The 17679-nt window shown below is 42.2% G+C and overlaps 1 protein-coding gene across 3 annotated transcripts in view; it reads right to left on the bottom strand.

Annotated features, from left to right (window-relative positions):
• Positions 1-1899: 1899 nt before the first annotated feature.
• Dpp8 (dipeptidyl peptidase 8) overlaps positions 1900-17679 on the bottom strand; it is a 66270-nt gene continuing 50490 nt past the window's right edge. For 2 of the 3 annotated variants that reach the window (XM_069995150.1, XM_069995151.1), the window contains exons 16-20: positions 14019-14165; positions 11813-11965; positions 9684-9826; positions 8697-8808; positions 1900-5983 (exon numbers count right to left, since the gene is read on the bottom strand). In XM_069995150.1, the coding sequence (XP_069851251.1) occupies positions 5861-5983; positions 8697-8808; positions 9684-9826; positions 11813-11965; positions 14019-14165 (678 nt within the window). In that variant the 3' untranslated portion in view covers positions 1900-5860. Of the gene's footprint in view, positions 5984-8696; positions 8809-9683; positions 9827-11812; positions 11966-13494; positions 13619-14018; positions 14166-17679 lie in introns of those variants that run through there. The other variant, XM_069995152.1, reaches the window with a different exon arrangement.

Below are 17679 nucleotides of genomic sequence, written 5' to 3'. Positions count from 1 at the left end.
TTTGAAGTAAAGAAGTGGACAGCGCCCAGCCCTGAATGCAAACCTCAGTATCGGCACAAACATACACATTAAAAAAAGACCACTCAGCCGGGCGCTGGTGGCTCACGCCTGTAATCCTAGCTACTCAGGAGGCTGAGATCTGAGGATCGCGGTTCAAAGCCAGCCCGGGCAAGAGAGACCGTGAGACTCCTATCTCCAATAAACCACCAGAAAACCGGAAGTGGCGCTGTAGCTCAAGTGGTAGAGCGCTCGCCTTGAGCTGAAGAGCTGAGGGACAGCGCCCAGGCCCAGAGTTCAAGCCCCACGACCGACAAAAAAAAAAAAAAAAAAAAAAAAAGACCACTCATGGGGCTGGGAAGGTGGCTCAGTGGTAGAGCGCTTGCCTTGCATGCATGAGGCCCTGGGTTCGATTCCCGCAGCACCACATAAGCAAAAAGAAAAAAGCCAGAAGTGGCGCTGTGGCTCAAGTGGTAGAGCGCTAGCCCTGAACTGAAGAGCTGAGGGATAGTGCCCAGGCCCAGAGTTCAGGCCCCACGACCGGACGCCCCCTCCCCCCCCCCACAAACAAAAGACCACTCACTATGTGTGTGTGTGTGTGTGTTTGTGAATCGTGGGGCCTGAACTCTGGGCCTGGGAGCCACAGCACCACTTTTGCTTATGTGGTGCTGAGGAATTGAACCCAGGGCCTCATACACGCAAGGCAAGCGCTCTACCACTGAGCCACCTTCCCAGCCCTTCTCTCTCTCTCTCCCTCCCTCTCCCTCTCCCTCTCTCTCTCTCTCTCTCTCTCTCACACACACACACACACACACACACACACACACACACACACATTTTTCTTGTCAGTTGTGGGGCCTGAACTCTGAGCCTGGGCACTGTCCCTCAGTTCTTCGGCTCAAGGCTAGCGCTCTACCTCTTGAACCACAGTGCTACTTCTGGCTTTTTCTGCTTATGTGGTGCTGAGGAATCAAACCCAGGGCCTCATGCATGCAAGGCAAGCGCTCTACCACTGAGCCACCTTCCAGCCTCCCTTCTTATATTTTTTATGCTGGTTTTGGGGCTTGAACTCAGGGCCTGGGTGCTTTCCCTGAACCTCTAATTGTTCAGGCAATATTTTACATACAATTTCAGAGGGCTATCTATAGAATTCAACTTCAAGCTCTGTTCTGGATCATCAGACAAAACCAGGCTTATTTTAGAGGGGCCCATCTGCTTCCTGCCATTTTCTAGTACAACTTCAAATACATTAAGACCTGTCCAAGAAGCCTGAGAAAAGTGTTACACCGAAGGAACCCCCTCAAAAAAATTTTTTTTTTTTTTTTTTGCCAGTCCTGGGGCTTGAACTCTGGGCCTAGGTGCTGTCCCTGAGCTCCTTTTGCTCAAGGCTAGCACTCTACCACTTGAGCCAGTCTCACTTCTGTCTTTCTCTATGATTAGAGATTAAGAAGAGTCTCACAGACTTTCTTCCTGGGAACCACGATCCCCAGATCTCAGCCTCCTGAGTAGCTAAGATTACAGGCATGAGCCACTGGCACCTGGCTTCTCTCAAAATTCTAAAACCCTACAGAAACCACTGACAAATCCATCTAACCCCCAGAGTCCCCAACTGTTGGAGTAGTCTGCTAACCCCTGGCTCCAAGCACCATCTCCCCTAGCAGTACAATGCTGGCTGCTGAGAGCCAATGTATCCACACAATAGCTCTCTGCATGCCTTCCTCTGGGCTGGAAGCATGGCGGCTAGTGTTTACACTGAAAACTGTGCACACCAGCATTCACCCCATACCAAGCACACCCCCTCGTTCATGAACATTAAGGACTCCACAGTTGTCAGGCAGGGTTGTACAAACAGGGTGGGGAGGGGGAGGCAGGCAGGGAGAGGATAGAGAACAGACATTCCAATAAATTTCAGCAGCATCTTTATTTGCAACCAAGAACCTGTAATAAAATGCAATGAAACGCATGTTTCATTTTACATGATTAAAAAGCCATGTAGCTGAGACGGAGAGAAAAAAGAAAACCCATCAACATATTGGAGTCAAGACATGCAGTTCATTTTATACAAGTCAGTGCTTAAAACAGCAGGCACTTTATGCTCTAAAATTAAAAGACCTTTAACTCCAATTTTGCTGAAGACAACATAAATCTGTACTTGGGTTATCTGAAAACATACAAACACAACTCTGTGTGAGGGACTTCGGAAACAGCTGCAGGGGGGCTCAGCAGGGTGTGCGCACAGGTAGCTATGTTCTAGGAGAGGCTGGGTGGGGTTGGGGAGGTGGAGGGAGGTTCCGTAGCCCCTTCTGTTTACTGGGAAAAGATGTTCCACATTGCATCTTGGCTTAGATAGGGCCATGTCTTTAGTTCTAGCCAGGAGCTGTTAAGACGTACTTCCCAGCTTAAGGGAGCACGCTACTCTACACCCCGGTCCCCAAATCTTCTATTCTCCAATGTTCTCCAGAATGTCATGTACTGCTTCATTAGTAAGCATGCTTAGCATTTACTTTAGAATGGAAATAGTCACCATTTTATGTGATTACCTTTTAAAATGTTTTATAGGAATATATTAATAAATATATATTTTAAAAAAAAACCCTGCTTTTCTCTACATCATTTAACTATTTACTAGGAGGCAGGGTTTTCTGGTTGGAGCCTAGTACTGATTAGAAACTCATGTGGTCATGGGTACCTTTTTTTCTCTCTCTAGTATGCAGGTTCTTCCTTTAACAAATGAGAATATTAAATTCTATTAATGATTTATTCCAGTTAGAAAAGTTTTGAATCTGCACTGAGACATCTTACAGGAATCATACTACCTAGAGGATGAAGCTATGGAAAGGTGAGATGCACCTTTTGTAAGGAAAACAAGTAGTAAAAAAGGGGCAAGCACCCTACCTATAGTTCACTGCCCTAACAGGCTGTGTGCGGGCTGTGATGTCATCTTCCTGTGTGAGGCTTTGGAGAAGAGCCTAGAGGGAGGGGAGGGAGTGGTACAAGGGGAAAAAGACCTTCATTCCAAATCAAGTCTGCAGACCAAAAGCTACAGACTTTCTTAAGTTGCTTCCACAAGGGGGAGGGGGCCTCTAGTAACTTCTTTCCTGATTACTCTTTGTGATTCTTATAAATCAGTTCAGTATAAAAATCAATTATGATTTTCTTACTCCAACTCTGTTCTCTACAGAAGAGTTTCATGATTTAGAAACACTGGAAAACTTGTCAGAAATGTACATTCCTGATCTTTGTATCAGGATCCTGATCAATTTGTCTCCCAAATCAATGGGATGCAAATTTCCCAGAGTAAGGTTTAAGATTGCACCCATATAAAGCTTAGACTTCGAGTTTCACTGCTCTATAATACTCAGGAAATGGGTTCTGTTGATGGTTGTCCAGTGTGCTTATTTGTTAGGCCTATAAAAACCCAGTTTGCGGTGTAACAGAGTGAGCGCTTTTGCTCTAACTAAACTCTTGCCTTTGACGCTGCTGCCCCCAGTTTGGGTAAAATTTTAGTGTGATTTCTATTGACTGTCTCAAATGACTCTGATATTCCCCAAACTGGCTAGAGTGACTTCAGTTGAACTAGTGAATTCAGTCAGGTATTTTTCCCCCTAGAGAAGCAGAATGGCATTTGAGTGAGAATTTAAAAACGCATGCCTAGGGCTAGGACGGTGGCTCAGTGGTAGAGTGCTTGTCTTGCATGCATGAGGCCCCTGGGTTTGATTCCCCAAGCCCAGAGTTCAAGCCCATGACCCACAAAAGGGAAGAAAGAAAGTAGGAAGAAAGAAAGCAGATGCCTGGGAATAGAAGAAAATTGAAATTTCTAAGGTGTTTTGGTAAAATCAGAGATGCCTCATTAAGAAAGAAGCTTGATGGGAAAGAGCTTTCAACTGAGCTATCTGCCTAAAAGCTATTTCTAACATTTCTGCTTGGATGGTAAGGATAGATTCTTGGAGGCCAATCAGTCCAAAAGATGTCATCCTCGACATCAACAGTCAGATATATGAGGGAAAATACTTTCTTGGGGAAGGAAAGTTACCCAAATCAATTTAATTTAACTTTGAAAAAATAGAAACAAATCTTGGCATGAGAAAATACCATAAACATGAAAATTAATACATATACAGGCAGCAAAGTGTGGGATCTATTATACATTATAAATATACAGCCAGGGAATCCCCATCCCTGCCCCCCAGGACAGAGCCAGGCCACCCGGCCCTTTCTGGCCTCCTGCCCCGCCCACCTGGCCTTCAGGAACAGAGACCATGGGGGCCCGCACAGTCCCCATTCTCACTAATGCATATTGTGCCCTCTCTGAAATAGGTCTGCGTTCTGTAGTGGTGAGGAAGAAACAGAGCAAATTTTCTTCAGAGTATGATTTTAAATTTTGGTAATAACTTTCTAAACACTGAAGCTTGGGATAAAATGGTCAGACTCATAAATGTCTCCCCTGCTACTGGCGCGGATGGAACTCACCCAGTAGCAAAGACCTGCCATGCCCAAGGGCAGATCTTATTTGCTCCTTTCATAGTCACAGACTAAACCAGGAAAATGTCATGGCCACAAGCAAAACTGTTTACCAGCTCTACACACTATCGAAGAGAGCCACCCTGCTCCCCTGTTGCTAAGAGCTTGTCTGGAAACCTTGAGCTAACAATATTGAAAGTAGTTATTTAAGAAGAGTTTTTTTTTTTTTGGGGGGGGAGGTAAGGTTTTAAAATTAAGAGGAATAACAACAACAAAAAGGAATTACAATAAGGCCTAAGGATTTTTTCTTCCTATGAACAATGTTTGTCTGTGATGGCAAGAGAGTCATTTCCCAATTGTTTTCCTTAACTAACATTCTAGGAGTGTAGGTTCCACTTTCCCAGTTTTTCTCCCATGTACTTTTGCTCAGTTCTTAAGCAGACCCCACACTGCCTCTCCATGTGCCTGGTCCATCCATCCATCCCACAGCCATCTCCTCCCACCTCCTAATCGGCAACATTTTAATAATACCAAATGGAAACTGGCATCACTAAATTTCCCACATACAAGTGAATACACATTCTTCCTTTTTCCTAAAGGAGGAAAGATACTTGCCTGCAAATGTTTAAGCTCTTTAATCATTTGACTAAAAATATTCTGCCTGTTAAGTATCAACATCATAAGACTTATGATTAAATCCATGCTACATATAGTAGTACAGTTACTTGTTTTTTATGCAAAAAGAAAAAATCCCACTCTGTCTTATCATTGAGGAAAAAGGAGGACTGTTTATACTAAGTACAGTTTAAATAGGCTAAAAACTGGTCTGAGCCAAAAAAAAAAAGTGTCTTTAGGAGGCCACTAAATTATCCTTAAAAAATCATTAATGACTTGGTTAAGTCATAGGTTTAATAGTGATTAGTTTATAACATGCTGATACACCCCACTCGATGAAGCCTAAGCTATTCAATCACATTAAGTGCTATCAAATCTGTGACTAGTCAAGAGATCCTGGAATTGAACCAAACCAATCACTAATACCATATTTTAACAAACTCAGAAGTATAGTAAAAAAATCTACTAATTAGGTCCGTGAGATTTTATAATGCTATTAAAAGTGAAAAGAGAGTGGTATGAATGTGGTGCTCAAGTCTTAAGTTTTTTCTCTGTAATTCTCATGGCATTGCTGGATTCCTTAGGAATAGGTATCAATTCATTTTGTGTGTGTGTGGTTACGGAATCAGATGAGCTGTAGAAGCCTATGCCACCAAATGTACTTTTAGAAGTCAGATGTTCTATGGCAGGTACCACCATGGCATGCTTAATTCCATGTTCTCTAACTGATCAAACCTCCTCATTTGGTTAAATAGCCAGTGTAGACCAGAGTTCTACCCAGGAATAATTATATCACTTTCAGAGCAGCAATACGTGATCCAAGGTTTTCTTGAAGATAGTGCAAAAGATGCAGTTCATAATGTTCTCCAGACTCAGGAACTCGTATGCTGTGTCTCTCCTGAGGATAGATCTTACCAACAAGAAGATAGGAAAAGAACATTTCAGTTAATAATACATCTTTCAAAACTTTCTGGCGATGTTAGTAGCATGGAGCGCAGGCTCTCTGAGAACACATTTAATACATCATATTTAAAGGCCTTTCTTCTCTTATAATTCTGATAAACGTACTCATTGGGGCTTAATGAAATTTTTATTTTCTTTTTTCATGAGTGCCATCACTGGGCTTGAACTCAGGGTCTGGGTTCTGGGTGCTGTCCCTTAGCTTTTTTTTTTTTTTTTCCTGGTTGGTCATGAGGTTTGAACTCTGGACCTGGGTGCTGTCCCTGAGCTTTTTTTGCTCAAGGCTGGAGCTCTAACACTTAAGAGTTAATTGGAACCAGGTGCTGGTGGCTCACATTTGCAATCCTAGCTACTCTTTTCTTCTTTTTCTGGTTGGTCATGGGTGCTGAACGCTGGGCCTAGGCACTGTCCCTCAGTTCTTCAGCTCAAGGCTAGTGCCCTACCACTTGAGCCACAGCACCACTTCTGGCTTTTTCTGCTTATGTGGTGTTGAGAAATCAAATTCAGTGCCTCATGCATGCAAGGCAAGCACTCTACCACTGAGCCAACTTCTCAGTCCCTCCTAGCTACTCTTGAGGCTGATATCTGAGGACTGTGGTTCAAAGCCAGCATAGGCAGGAATGTCTCTGAGACTCCTATCTCCATTTAACCACCAGAAAATCCGAAGTGGCCCTGTGGCTCAAAGTGACAGTGTTAGCTTTGAGCAAAAAGCTCAGCAGTGCCCAAACCTTGAGTTCAAGACCCACAACCAACGAAAAAGAAAAAAAAAAAAAAAAGCTAATTGGAGATAAGAGTCTCACCGCCTTTTCTTCCTAGGCTGGCTTCAAACCTCGTTCCTCACATTTCAGCCTCCTGAGTAGCTAGGATTATAGGCACAAGCTACCAGTGCCTGCCAAGATTTTTATATAAACCAATAATTTGCTGCCTCAGTGTGGTCTGTAGTCTTCAAAGAGTTCTTGGAAATCCTTTTGGGAGATATATAAAGTAGAAACGACTTTAAAAGAGCCAATAGCAGCCTGTGTCTCCCATGACTGAGAACACTATGCAGGCTTTCTTTCTGAATGGATGATGCAAAAGCTGGCTGGCATGCAGCTCCAGGCCTCGCCAGCACACAAGGCGCTAATAAAATCAGAACTCAAATGGCCACCACACACCAGGTAAAAGTCACAATTATCACAGCTGAAGCAAGCAGGGCAGAAGTCTTTAATGATGTGGTGATAAGAAGGAAAATGCACTTAAATCACTTGTGCTACAGACATCTTTAGGAAAAAGATTGTGTGCAAGCAAGTTGCATGGTGAGTCACTTTTTAAATACCATTGTTTTTCTCCTTCAAAGAAATGAATGATAAGTGTGATTTTTCAGATTTCTGTTCCTAATGAAGTAAGCTGGTCACTTTAAGACCACTCTAATAGGAACTGTTAATATCTGTAGATGCAAAAGTTTTGGAAAGCTTATGTCTATTGCTAAGAACTTCCCAATACTTATTTTTCAATGAAATCAGTAGAATATTAGAGTATGTGATTCAAAGAATATTATGTAATAGAAAAGAGTCAATATTTAAAAGACTTGCATGGAGAGGAACTAATATTTTTCACATGACTAATGTGCGCTAAAAGATCCATTTGGTGTATAAGACCCAATAGATTTTATGTTATTATTGTTATTATTACTGTTATTATTATTTTGTAGGTTATAGGGCCTGGGAGCTGTCCTTGAGCTTCTTTTGCTCAAGACTGGCACTGTACCACTTGAACCACAGCTCCATTTCTGACTCTTTGGTATTTTACTGGAGGTAATACTTTCCTGCCAGGCTGGCTTCATATTGCAATCCTCAGATCTCGGCCTCCTGAGTAGCTAGAATCACCCAAGTGAGCCACTGGTGCTCAGAGGAAAAAATAATTTTAAAATTTCTTATGAACACATTATTATTATTTTTGTCGGTCATGGGGCTTGAACTCTGGGCCTGGGCGCTGTCCCTCAGCTCTTCATTTCAAGGAAAGCACTCTACCCCTTGAGCCACAGAGCCACTTCCAGTTTTCTGGTGATTAACTGGATATAACGGCCTTCCTGCCTGGGCTGGCTTTGAACTGTGATCCTCAGATCTCAGCCTCCTGAGTAGCTACAATTATCAGGCACCCAGCTTGAACACATCATTTTCAAGGCACAGGAAGGAAGAACAATGTTGGAGCATGGCTCAAATGGGATGCTGGGAAAGTGCTGGGCTTCAGTTCAAACCCTGTACTACTGAAAAAAGGAAAAACAACAATAAAAAAAGAACAGCTTCTTTTAAAACCTCTTTTTTGAGTTAAGGGAGCAGTGGAAGAAGGAAACTGATGGTTTCTACACCAACAGCAATGAAAAAGAACAGAAGGTGAGGACCGTATAATCAGGTCTTAAAAACCTTCTCACCACAGCAAGAAGCATCTCCTTACCCTGTGAAGCCTGACACCTGTCCCCCTGTGTCGCTGCTCACAAACTGAATGCAGATACAGACTCACAGGTTACGTAAGCTGATAGGCTAGTTTCTTGGCCTGACTGCAATAGAATTTTCATTTTAATCAGCTAGAAGCGCAGAGACTCACAACAGCCTTACTCCATATTTTGATTCCAAAGTCATCAGTCACTACTTAGTATGACATTGGATTTTAAATGTAGCACTCACCTGTAGATCATATGGTTTTCCAGCCCGCACTAAGAAACTCAGTAATATACTGGTATGTGCAAAATGGACATTCTCATCCAAGAACCCGTGTAAAAGTAGTAAGCGGTTTGGTCTGGAGAAGTAAGGATGTTAGAAATAAGAACATTAGATAGTGAGGCAAAAAACAGAAGAGTAGAAGGAACCATTAAATTTCTTTAAACCAATCATACCATGCGGTAGCCACTTCTTTACATTGTATTGTTAAGGATTCTATATATTCAATATTAAGCTTTTTTTTTTTTTTTATTCTCAATCATTTTATTTGACCGAATGTGACCCAATTCCATTTATTTTGCGGCAAAGAGTACTCCATTCTAGTTTATGACTGGATAACACTTTGTTGTTTATATATGTATGTAAATATATAGGGTATATACATTTGTTTGTGAATATCTAGGGTATAAATATATACACATATATATAAAAACATAGGGCATGCATATAAAGAGCATTGTACATATTCAAGAAATCTGCTCATAATCACCTAGGCTTATTTTCTATCTTAGATTCAATATTAAGCTTTTAAAATCAAATTTCCAATATACTTATCAGATGTCACATGTTATGAAAGGTTAAAAAGAGATCCTGTGTTCAATTTCTTATTACAATATTAGAAACACAACAATTACAGCATGGCCCTAGAAAAATTATTTGTAAAATATGTTTATTTAGATATAGAACTTTTCTCACCTTCAAATAGTCTGTGTCTAATTTATTTCCGCCTAAGCAACGGCTTCAAATATAACTTGTTAAGGAAAACAAAACAAAAATACAGTAAACGCACCAGACCTTGATTTGGCTTTGAGAAGCCACCATGCCATTCTATGGAATTCTACAAATGTTTGTCTTTAGTTTACAGTATGTGAAGTTCTCATTATTAGTAAAGTCTTTAAAATAAAAAGACCCATGATTTAAATTCATAACCTTAATTTCAAAGCGTGAACTTACTCAGAGGGAAACTTCTCTGCTTGCATGGCCACAGACCCTAAATAATAGCCCTGCTCGTTCTGGTCAGGGTGGCCCATGTACCGTTCCGTGTAGCCTGTGTCATAGAAGATCCACAAAGTCACAGGGGCCCCTGCAATAGCAACCTGCAGATGACAACACCATGGTCAGCCGTGCTTCAGAACCCAGCAGCAAGTGATGAGGATTCACGATTGCAAACTGACAGCTAAAATTATCCCTAGGCTCTAGTCCCACTACTGGCCACACATGGGCTCAGGTGACCCAGAAGTAAAGTGCCAATATCAGAAATCGGACACAGTGTGAGTCAGTACGTTTCATGTTCTTCAGGCATGCTCCATACCAAATCCTAAACTTAGGCTAGCTGAAATTCAGTGTGTTCTTTTATTAAAAGCAGAGATGGATGTAGTACATCCATCTAGCCTGGGTGGAAATTACATGAGACTCTCTAAAAACTGGTCTGGAGGTGTGGTTCAAGTGGTAGAGTGCCGTACTTTAAGATTCCTATGGTTTTATTTTATTTTATTTTTTTTATTTTTTCAGGTAAGGGGTAGGTTTATTCATCGTTCCGACTGGCACCAGGCCATCTTGGTCCTCTACACGGTGGGGAAAGGCCTGGGAAAAGAACTGGGAGAGCTGGGAAAGAGAGAGAGCGGGGAAAGAGGGAGAAAGAGCTAGAAAAGAGAGAAAAGAGTTCGAAAAGAGAGCGTCTGGGAAAGGTGGGAAAGAAAGAGCTAGGAAAGAGAAGGTGGGAAAGAGAGCTAGGAAAGAGAAGAGAGCTGGGAAAGAGAAGAGAAGGAAAGAGCTGAGAAAGAGCTAGAAAAGAGCAGAGAGAGTAGATTCTTATGGTTTTATGTTTAAATGTTCTGATTACTTTCTTGATGGCTAAAAGCAAGTGATAAGGCAATATTCAGCTATTATAAAGATTATCTGAGCTAGGTGCTGGTAGTCTATGCCTGTAATCTTAGCTACTGAGGAGGCTGAGATCTGAGGATCCGAGTTCAAAGCCAGAAAGTCCATTAGGTTCTTACTTCCAATTAAACAGTAAAAAGCCAGAAGCAGAGCTATGGCTCTAATGGTAGAGCTCTAGTCTTGAGCACAAAAGCTCAGGGACAGTGCCCAGGCCCTGAGTTCAAGCCCAGGACCAGTACACACACACACACACACACACACACACACACACACACACACACACACACACACACACACACACACACACACACACACACACACACACACACACACACACACACACACACACACACACACACACACACACACACACACACACTCTCTCTCTCTCTCTCTCTCTCTCTCTCTCTCTCTCTCTCTCTCTCTCTCACTCACACACACGAAACAAAAAGATACATCTGAATATACACAAGAACAAAAACCCTATTATCTGTTTTTTATTATTTTTTTCAGAACTGAGGACTGAACTCAGGGCCTTGCATACACTAGTCAAGTACTCTAACTACCACCACTCCCAGTCCTTGTGTGTGGTTTCACTGAAATAGGATCTTGCTATATATAGCTATATATAGCCTAAGCTAGCTTGGAACTTGCAATCCTCCTACCTTAGCTTTTGTTTTTGGTGCTGGTCCTGGGACTTGAGCTCAGGGTTTGGGGCTGTTCCTAAGCTATTTTTGCTCAAGGCTAATACTACCACTTAAGCCACAGTTCCATTTCTGGCTTTTTGCTGGCTAATTAGAGTTAAGAGTCTCACAGACTTACCTTGCCACCTGGCTTTGTTAAATTATAAGCATGTAAGCATTCAACAATTCAACATTTAACACAGATTTATTACATCTACTCTGTGCCAAGCATTGTAGAACATGGCTGTGATGATTATAATTAGTGATGTATAGGGTAAAGAATTTGTAGTTTGATAATTAAATAAGTAATTACAAACTAGCATGTATGTGTGCATTCTACTAATGACTACTTACCAAATATACACACATACACACACACAATTCACGAGATACAAACCCTAACCTTCTATAATATCAGTAACTCAGTCAACTGTCAGAAAATAAGCATTTTTATATATCTACAACTTACAGGAAATTTTGTCCTTATTGCAAGAATGAGTACAACAGGATGTCACGTACCCTGAAGATATCTGACCTCTGCATTAATGCCATCAGGGAGAGGTATCCTCCATAGGACCAGCCATGGATGCCCACGCGATCTAAGTCAATGAAATCATATTGAGAAGCGAGATATTGGAGTCCTTCCACTTGATCGTCGATTTCTATTTGACCCTGTCCAAAAAAAAAAAAAAAAAAAAAAAAGGAACATTTTACTGGTTCTAATGCTTAAAAAGTTCCATAAAAATGCCTTTAGAGTGTATAAATATTTTTACTAAAATACTTGTAGGGTTTTTTTTCCAGATTATATTCATAGCCAAATGTGATGGTACATGCCTGCCAGCTCTCAGGAGGTGGAGGCAGAAGGGTCACAGTTGAAAACCAGCCTGGGCTATATAATATTGCAAGACCCTGTCTCAAAAACAACAACAACAACAACAACAAAAACCCCAAACCCCAAAGCCAGGCACCTATGGCTCACACTAGCTACTCAGGAGGCTGAGAGCTGAGCATCATGGTTCAAAACTAGCCCAGCAGGAAAATCTTAACTCCAATTAATCACCAAAAACTGAAAGTGTAGACATGACTCAAAAAAAGCTCAAGGACAGCACCAGACCTAGAGTTCAAGCCCTAGGACCATACACAAAAGAAAAACAAAATCAAAAAACAAACAATCCCACCCCCCAACCCCAAAACAAAACAACAACAAGAAAAATGAGAAAGTAAAAACACAAACAGGTTAGAATTCACTACCTTAAAATTAGAATTCATTAGTAATTAAAAAAAAAAAAAAAGGTGGTGGTGGGGCTGGGAAGGTGGCTTAGTGGTAGAGTGCTTGCCTAGCATGCATGAAGTCCTGGATTTGATTCCTCAGTACCACATACACAGAAAAAGCTGGAAGTGGGCTGGGAAGGTGGCTCAGTGGTACAGTACTTGCCTTGCATGCATGAGGCCCTGGGTTCGATTCCTCAGCACCACATAAGCAAAAAGAAAAAAGCCAGAAGTGGTACTGTGGCTCAAGTGGTAGAGCGCTAGCCTTGAGCTGAAGAGCTGAGGGACAGCACCCAGGCCCAGAGTTCAGGCCCCATGACCAGAGCCAAAAATAAATAAATAAACAAAAACAGAAACAAGAAAAAGCTGGAAGTGGAGCTGTGGCTCAAGTGGTAGAGCTACAGAGGGCTCAGGGTCAGAGCCTAACCCCCCCCCCCCCAATCTGTTTAAAGATAGAAGCCCGTTTCTATTGCTAGTCTGTCCTGGAGTTAAGTTACCATTTAGTCCTCAAGCTTTCTTATTGCTCCACAAACTTTCCCTTACTGTTGGGCTCCTATTTCTATTTGTTCTGTTGTCTGCCAAGAGTTCAGCATCTTTCTTGTAACAAGCCTTCCTATTTAGAAAAACAAGAACTTAGCCCCCTTAAGAGACAAGATCGTTTAATGTCTCCTGAAGTAAAGCAGAAGGAATCATTCCTGAGGCCCTAAACTTCCTATTTCCCCATCACACTCCATCTAGAAATGGAGCCTACAGTTTTTCCAGGCCCTATTATGCCCTGATTGCTACCACTACCACTCTGTCTAGTGACTTGGCCTGCCAGTGCACACAATCTTGCTTCACTGAGCCAAAAACAAAAATGAAAACGACAACAAAAAACTTACATGAGAATACAATATAAGGTCAAAGAACTGGCCCCATGTCTCACTCAGCATGTCCAATACACTGGCAAACACAGTGACTGCCTTACTGTGTGCAAAAGGAACATCAGATTCTCATCATTTCCCAAAGCAGCAGGAAGGACATGGGGCATCTCTAAAAGGTAGCATTTAAAGCTTCCTGCAGAGAGAAAGAGGCTTGTCACAAGGAAGGCGCTAACCAGAAGGTTTCCCTCTTCACAGAGAACAGAACAAACCTCTATTACGTATTGCTCACAGCTTATGGGATGCTGAAAACTAAATGGGGCTGCCATTTGCCTAAGATGGACACACAGAGGGTCCTGCTCTGAAAAGTGGCTTGATCTCAGCTCCCCAAACTTCTGTCAGGCCTGAGCTAGCCTAATGTGCTTCTAGTAGCATCTTCCCTCCCACCACACACACACACACACCACACACACACACAAACACACATACACACCTCTCAGTTTCTCTCTCTCCCACCTTTCTCCAGAATTTCACACTAAACAATGCACCAGGAAATATAAATGTCTGTAGGAGACAAAGATCTTATGCTCACACACCATTTTGTATTTAAAGGCGCCTTCAAATTTAAGCCCTCGGTGACAGGATCCCCGGTTGTCTATCACCACAACCACATAACCCAGAGAGGCGAGTGTATTCAAGCGGAAATACTTGACTCCTTTGAACCGATTATTCACCAACTGCACCTGAAGGAGAAAACATATTTTCGGTGACATTTACTATACAGCAGCCCATGAACTACAGAGAGGCAAGGCTTGGCAAGAAGTAGAAAGCTTAAGGCTTTCACATTATTTGCCTTTAAAATATATCTTTTAAGCCGTGTGCCGGTGGCTCACGCCTGTAATCCTAGTTAGTGAGGAGGCTGAGATCTGAGGATCACAGTTCAAAGACAGCCTGGTTAGAAAAGTCCGTGAGACTCTTATCTCCAATAAACCACTAGAAAGCCGGAAGTAGTACTGTGGCTCAAGTGGTAGAGCACTTGCCTTGAGCTGAAGAGCGCAGGGACAGCGCCCAGGCCCAGAGTTCAAGCCCCAAAACTGACCAAAAAAACAAAAACAAAAAAACCCCACACACCCACACATCTTTTTTTTTTTTTTTGATTTCATGAAGTGGACTTTAACGTGAAAAGTTAGTGTAAAAAAACATTCAAGGGGCTGGGAAGGTGGCTCAGTGGTAGAGTGCTTGTCTTGCATGCATGAGGCCCTGGGTTCCATTCCTCAGCACCACATAAGCAAAAAAGAAAAAAAGCCGGAAGTGGCGCTGTGGCTCAAGTAGTAGAGCGCTAGCCTTGAGCTGAAGAGCTGAGGGACAGTGCCCAGGCCCAGAGTTCAGGACCCACGACCGGACCTTCCCGCCAACCCCCCCCCCCGCAAAAAAACAACAACATTCAAATTCATAAAATTTAAATAAGACAGTAAAATTATACCTTGTAGCTATAGCAATCACAAATAAGGTAAAGGCTAAATTATTGCCTAAGCAAACACTCTTTTATTTATTTTTGTCAGTCCTGGGGCTTGAACTCTGGGCCTGGTTGCTGTCCTTGAGCTCTTTTGCTCAAGGCTAGTGCTCTATCACCTGGAGCAACAGCGCCACTTCTGGTTTTCTGGTGGCTAAGTGGAGATAAAAGTCTCATGGTCTTTCCTGCCTGGCTAGCTTTGACCCATGATCCTCAGGTCTCAGCCTCCTGAGTAGTTAGGATTACAGCTGTGAGCCACCAGGGCCTGGCTTGATTTTAAAATTTTCAAAGAGTGGGGCTGCTGGTGGCTCAGGCCTGTAATCCTAGCTACTCAGGAGGCTGAGATCTGAGGACGATGGTTCAAAGTCAGCCTGGGCAGGAAACTCCATGAGACTTTTTTTTTTTGGGAGGGGGGGTCCAGTCGTGGGGCCTGAACTCTGGGCCTGGGCACTATCCCTCAACTCTTCAGCTCAAAGCTAGCGCTCTACCACTTGAGCCACAGCGTCACTTCCAGCTTTTTTCTTTTTGCTTATGTGGTGCTGAGGAATTGAACCCAGGGCCTCATGCATGCAAGGCAAGCGCTCTACCACTGAGCTACCTTCCCAGCCCCCATGAGACTCTTATCTACAATAAACCACCAAAAAACCAGAAGTGGTGCTTAGACTCAAGTGGTAGAGCACTCACCTTGAGCTGAAGAGCTAAGGGATAGCACCCAGGCCCAGAGTTCAAGCCCCATGACTGACAAAAAAATAAAATAAAATAAAATCAAAGAAATTGAATTTAATACTTTTATAATTTGTCTAGGTGACTATAATAGAAATATAAATCATGTTTTGTCTGTAAGAGCACTTAATAACAGTTAAGTGATTTCACTTAATTGCAGGACCAGCATCCTTGAGATTTGATCACTTATGTGATTATTTGACTTGCATGTTGTTTTTTGTATAACTAGGTATACATTTTCAGACAATATTGGTATAATTATAAGGGATATTAATGAGTCTAAGAGTGTCATTATCAACACACTAATTATATCCTATGTTAATTAAGGGCTCAATGGAAAATGTATAATTAAGAGTAAAAGTTTACTTAGTGTTGGTACTGGGGCTTGGAATCCAGTGTTTATGCTCTTGGTCAGCTTTTTTTGCTCATGATTGGTGCTCTACCACTTAAGCTACAGATCCATTTTGGCTTTTTGCTGGTTAAGTGGAGAGAAGAACCTCTTGGATTTGTCTGCCTGGGTTAGCTTTGAACCTCAGTCTTCCTAACTAACTAGGATCACAGGCATGAACCACACACAGGTGGACTGGCTTAAGCATCAAGCATCTTTTTTTTTAACATCAAGCATCTTATTTTAAATTTTTATTTATTTATTTTTTCATGCTCTCAGAACTTTATTAGGTGGAATCTGGGCAATGGGAAACCCCCAAAACAGTTGCCTACCTGGAGCAGGACAACTGGCATAGAGGAGCCTTACTTGGAGACGGGCTTTCACTGAAGTGGAAGCAGATCTTTGATTCTTTTTTCAAAGGGTAGTTATTTATTTTTTTGTCAGTCATGGGGCTTGAACTCTGGGCCTGAGTGCTGTCCCTCAGCTCTTCAGATCAAGGCTAGCATTCTACCACTAGAGCCACAGTACCACTTCCCGTTTTCTGGTGGTTTATTGGAGATAAGAGTTTCAAGGCCTTTCCTGCCTGGGCTGGTTTTGAACTGCAAATCTTCAGATCTCAGCCTCCTGAGTAGCTAGGGTGACAGGACTGAGCAACTGGTGTCTGGCTAAAATTTTACTTATTTTTTGGGGGGTGTGGGAGACCAAGTAGAAGGCAAGAGTAAACGTTTAAAAAAACTGATTAAGGCAGAGCACTGGTGGCTCATGCCTGTAATTCTAGCTATTCAGGAGGCTGAGATCTGAGGATCACAGTTTGAAGTGAGTCTGGGCAGAAAAATTTCCATAAGACACTTGGTTTGTTTGTTTGTTGGTCCTTGGTCATGGGGCTTGAAATCTGGGTCTGGGTGCTGTCCCTGAGCTCTTCAGCTCAAGGCTAGTGCTCTACCACTTAAGCCACATTGCCACTTCTGGTTTTCTGGTGGTTTATTGGAGATAAGAGTCTCATGGAGTTTCCTGCCTGAGCTGGCTTCGAACTGTGATCCTCAGATCTCAGCCTCCTGAATAGCTAGAATTACAGGTGTGAGTCACCAATTCCTAGCTCCCTTGAGACTCTTACCTCCAATTAATCACTCAAAAGCCAGAAATGAGCTGTGGTTCTAAGTAGTAGAGCACTAGTCTTGAGCAAAAGCACTCAGGGATAGCGCTCAGGCCCTGAGTTCAAGCCCCATGACTGACAAAAAAAAATAATAACCAAATAAACAAAAAAATCAACTAATCAATTTATCTATCCAAAACAGTTGACTTCGTGTGCCAATGGCAAAGATGCTAATAGTCAGATGCTAATACTTAATCCTGTAGTTATATAAAAATGTCTTTCCAGATTAAAAACTATTCCAATTTGCCTGAGAGATGTAGCCTTATAATAAAGGGGAAATTCACTAGGCTACTGAGCCTTTCTGAAATCTGACTCTTTTTATTTGCCAAGACATTTAATTATTTAATTTAATTTCCCAACAAGTTTCTCTACACAAACAGTAACATATTTACCTCCTAACATTAACAGTCCATTCCCACAACAGTTACACTCCTTAATGTGAAAGTAAGAAACTGACACCAATTTACCAATTAGCCATAC

This window comes from Dipodomys merriami, unplaced genomic scaffold (genome assembly GCF_024711535.1).
Source record: "Dipodomys merriami isolate MVZ:Mamm:240054 unplaced genomic scaffold, mDipMer1.0.p SCAF_48, whole genome shotgun sequence".
NCBI lineage: Eukaryota > Metazoa > Chordata > Mammalia > Rodentia > Heteromyidae > Dipodomys > Dipodomys merriami.
The sequence above is the reverse complement of the archived record's forward strand: the minus strand, read 5'-3'. Positions and strand labels throughout refer to the sequence as shown.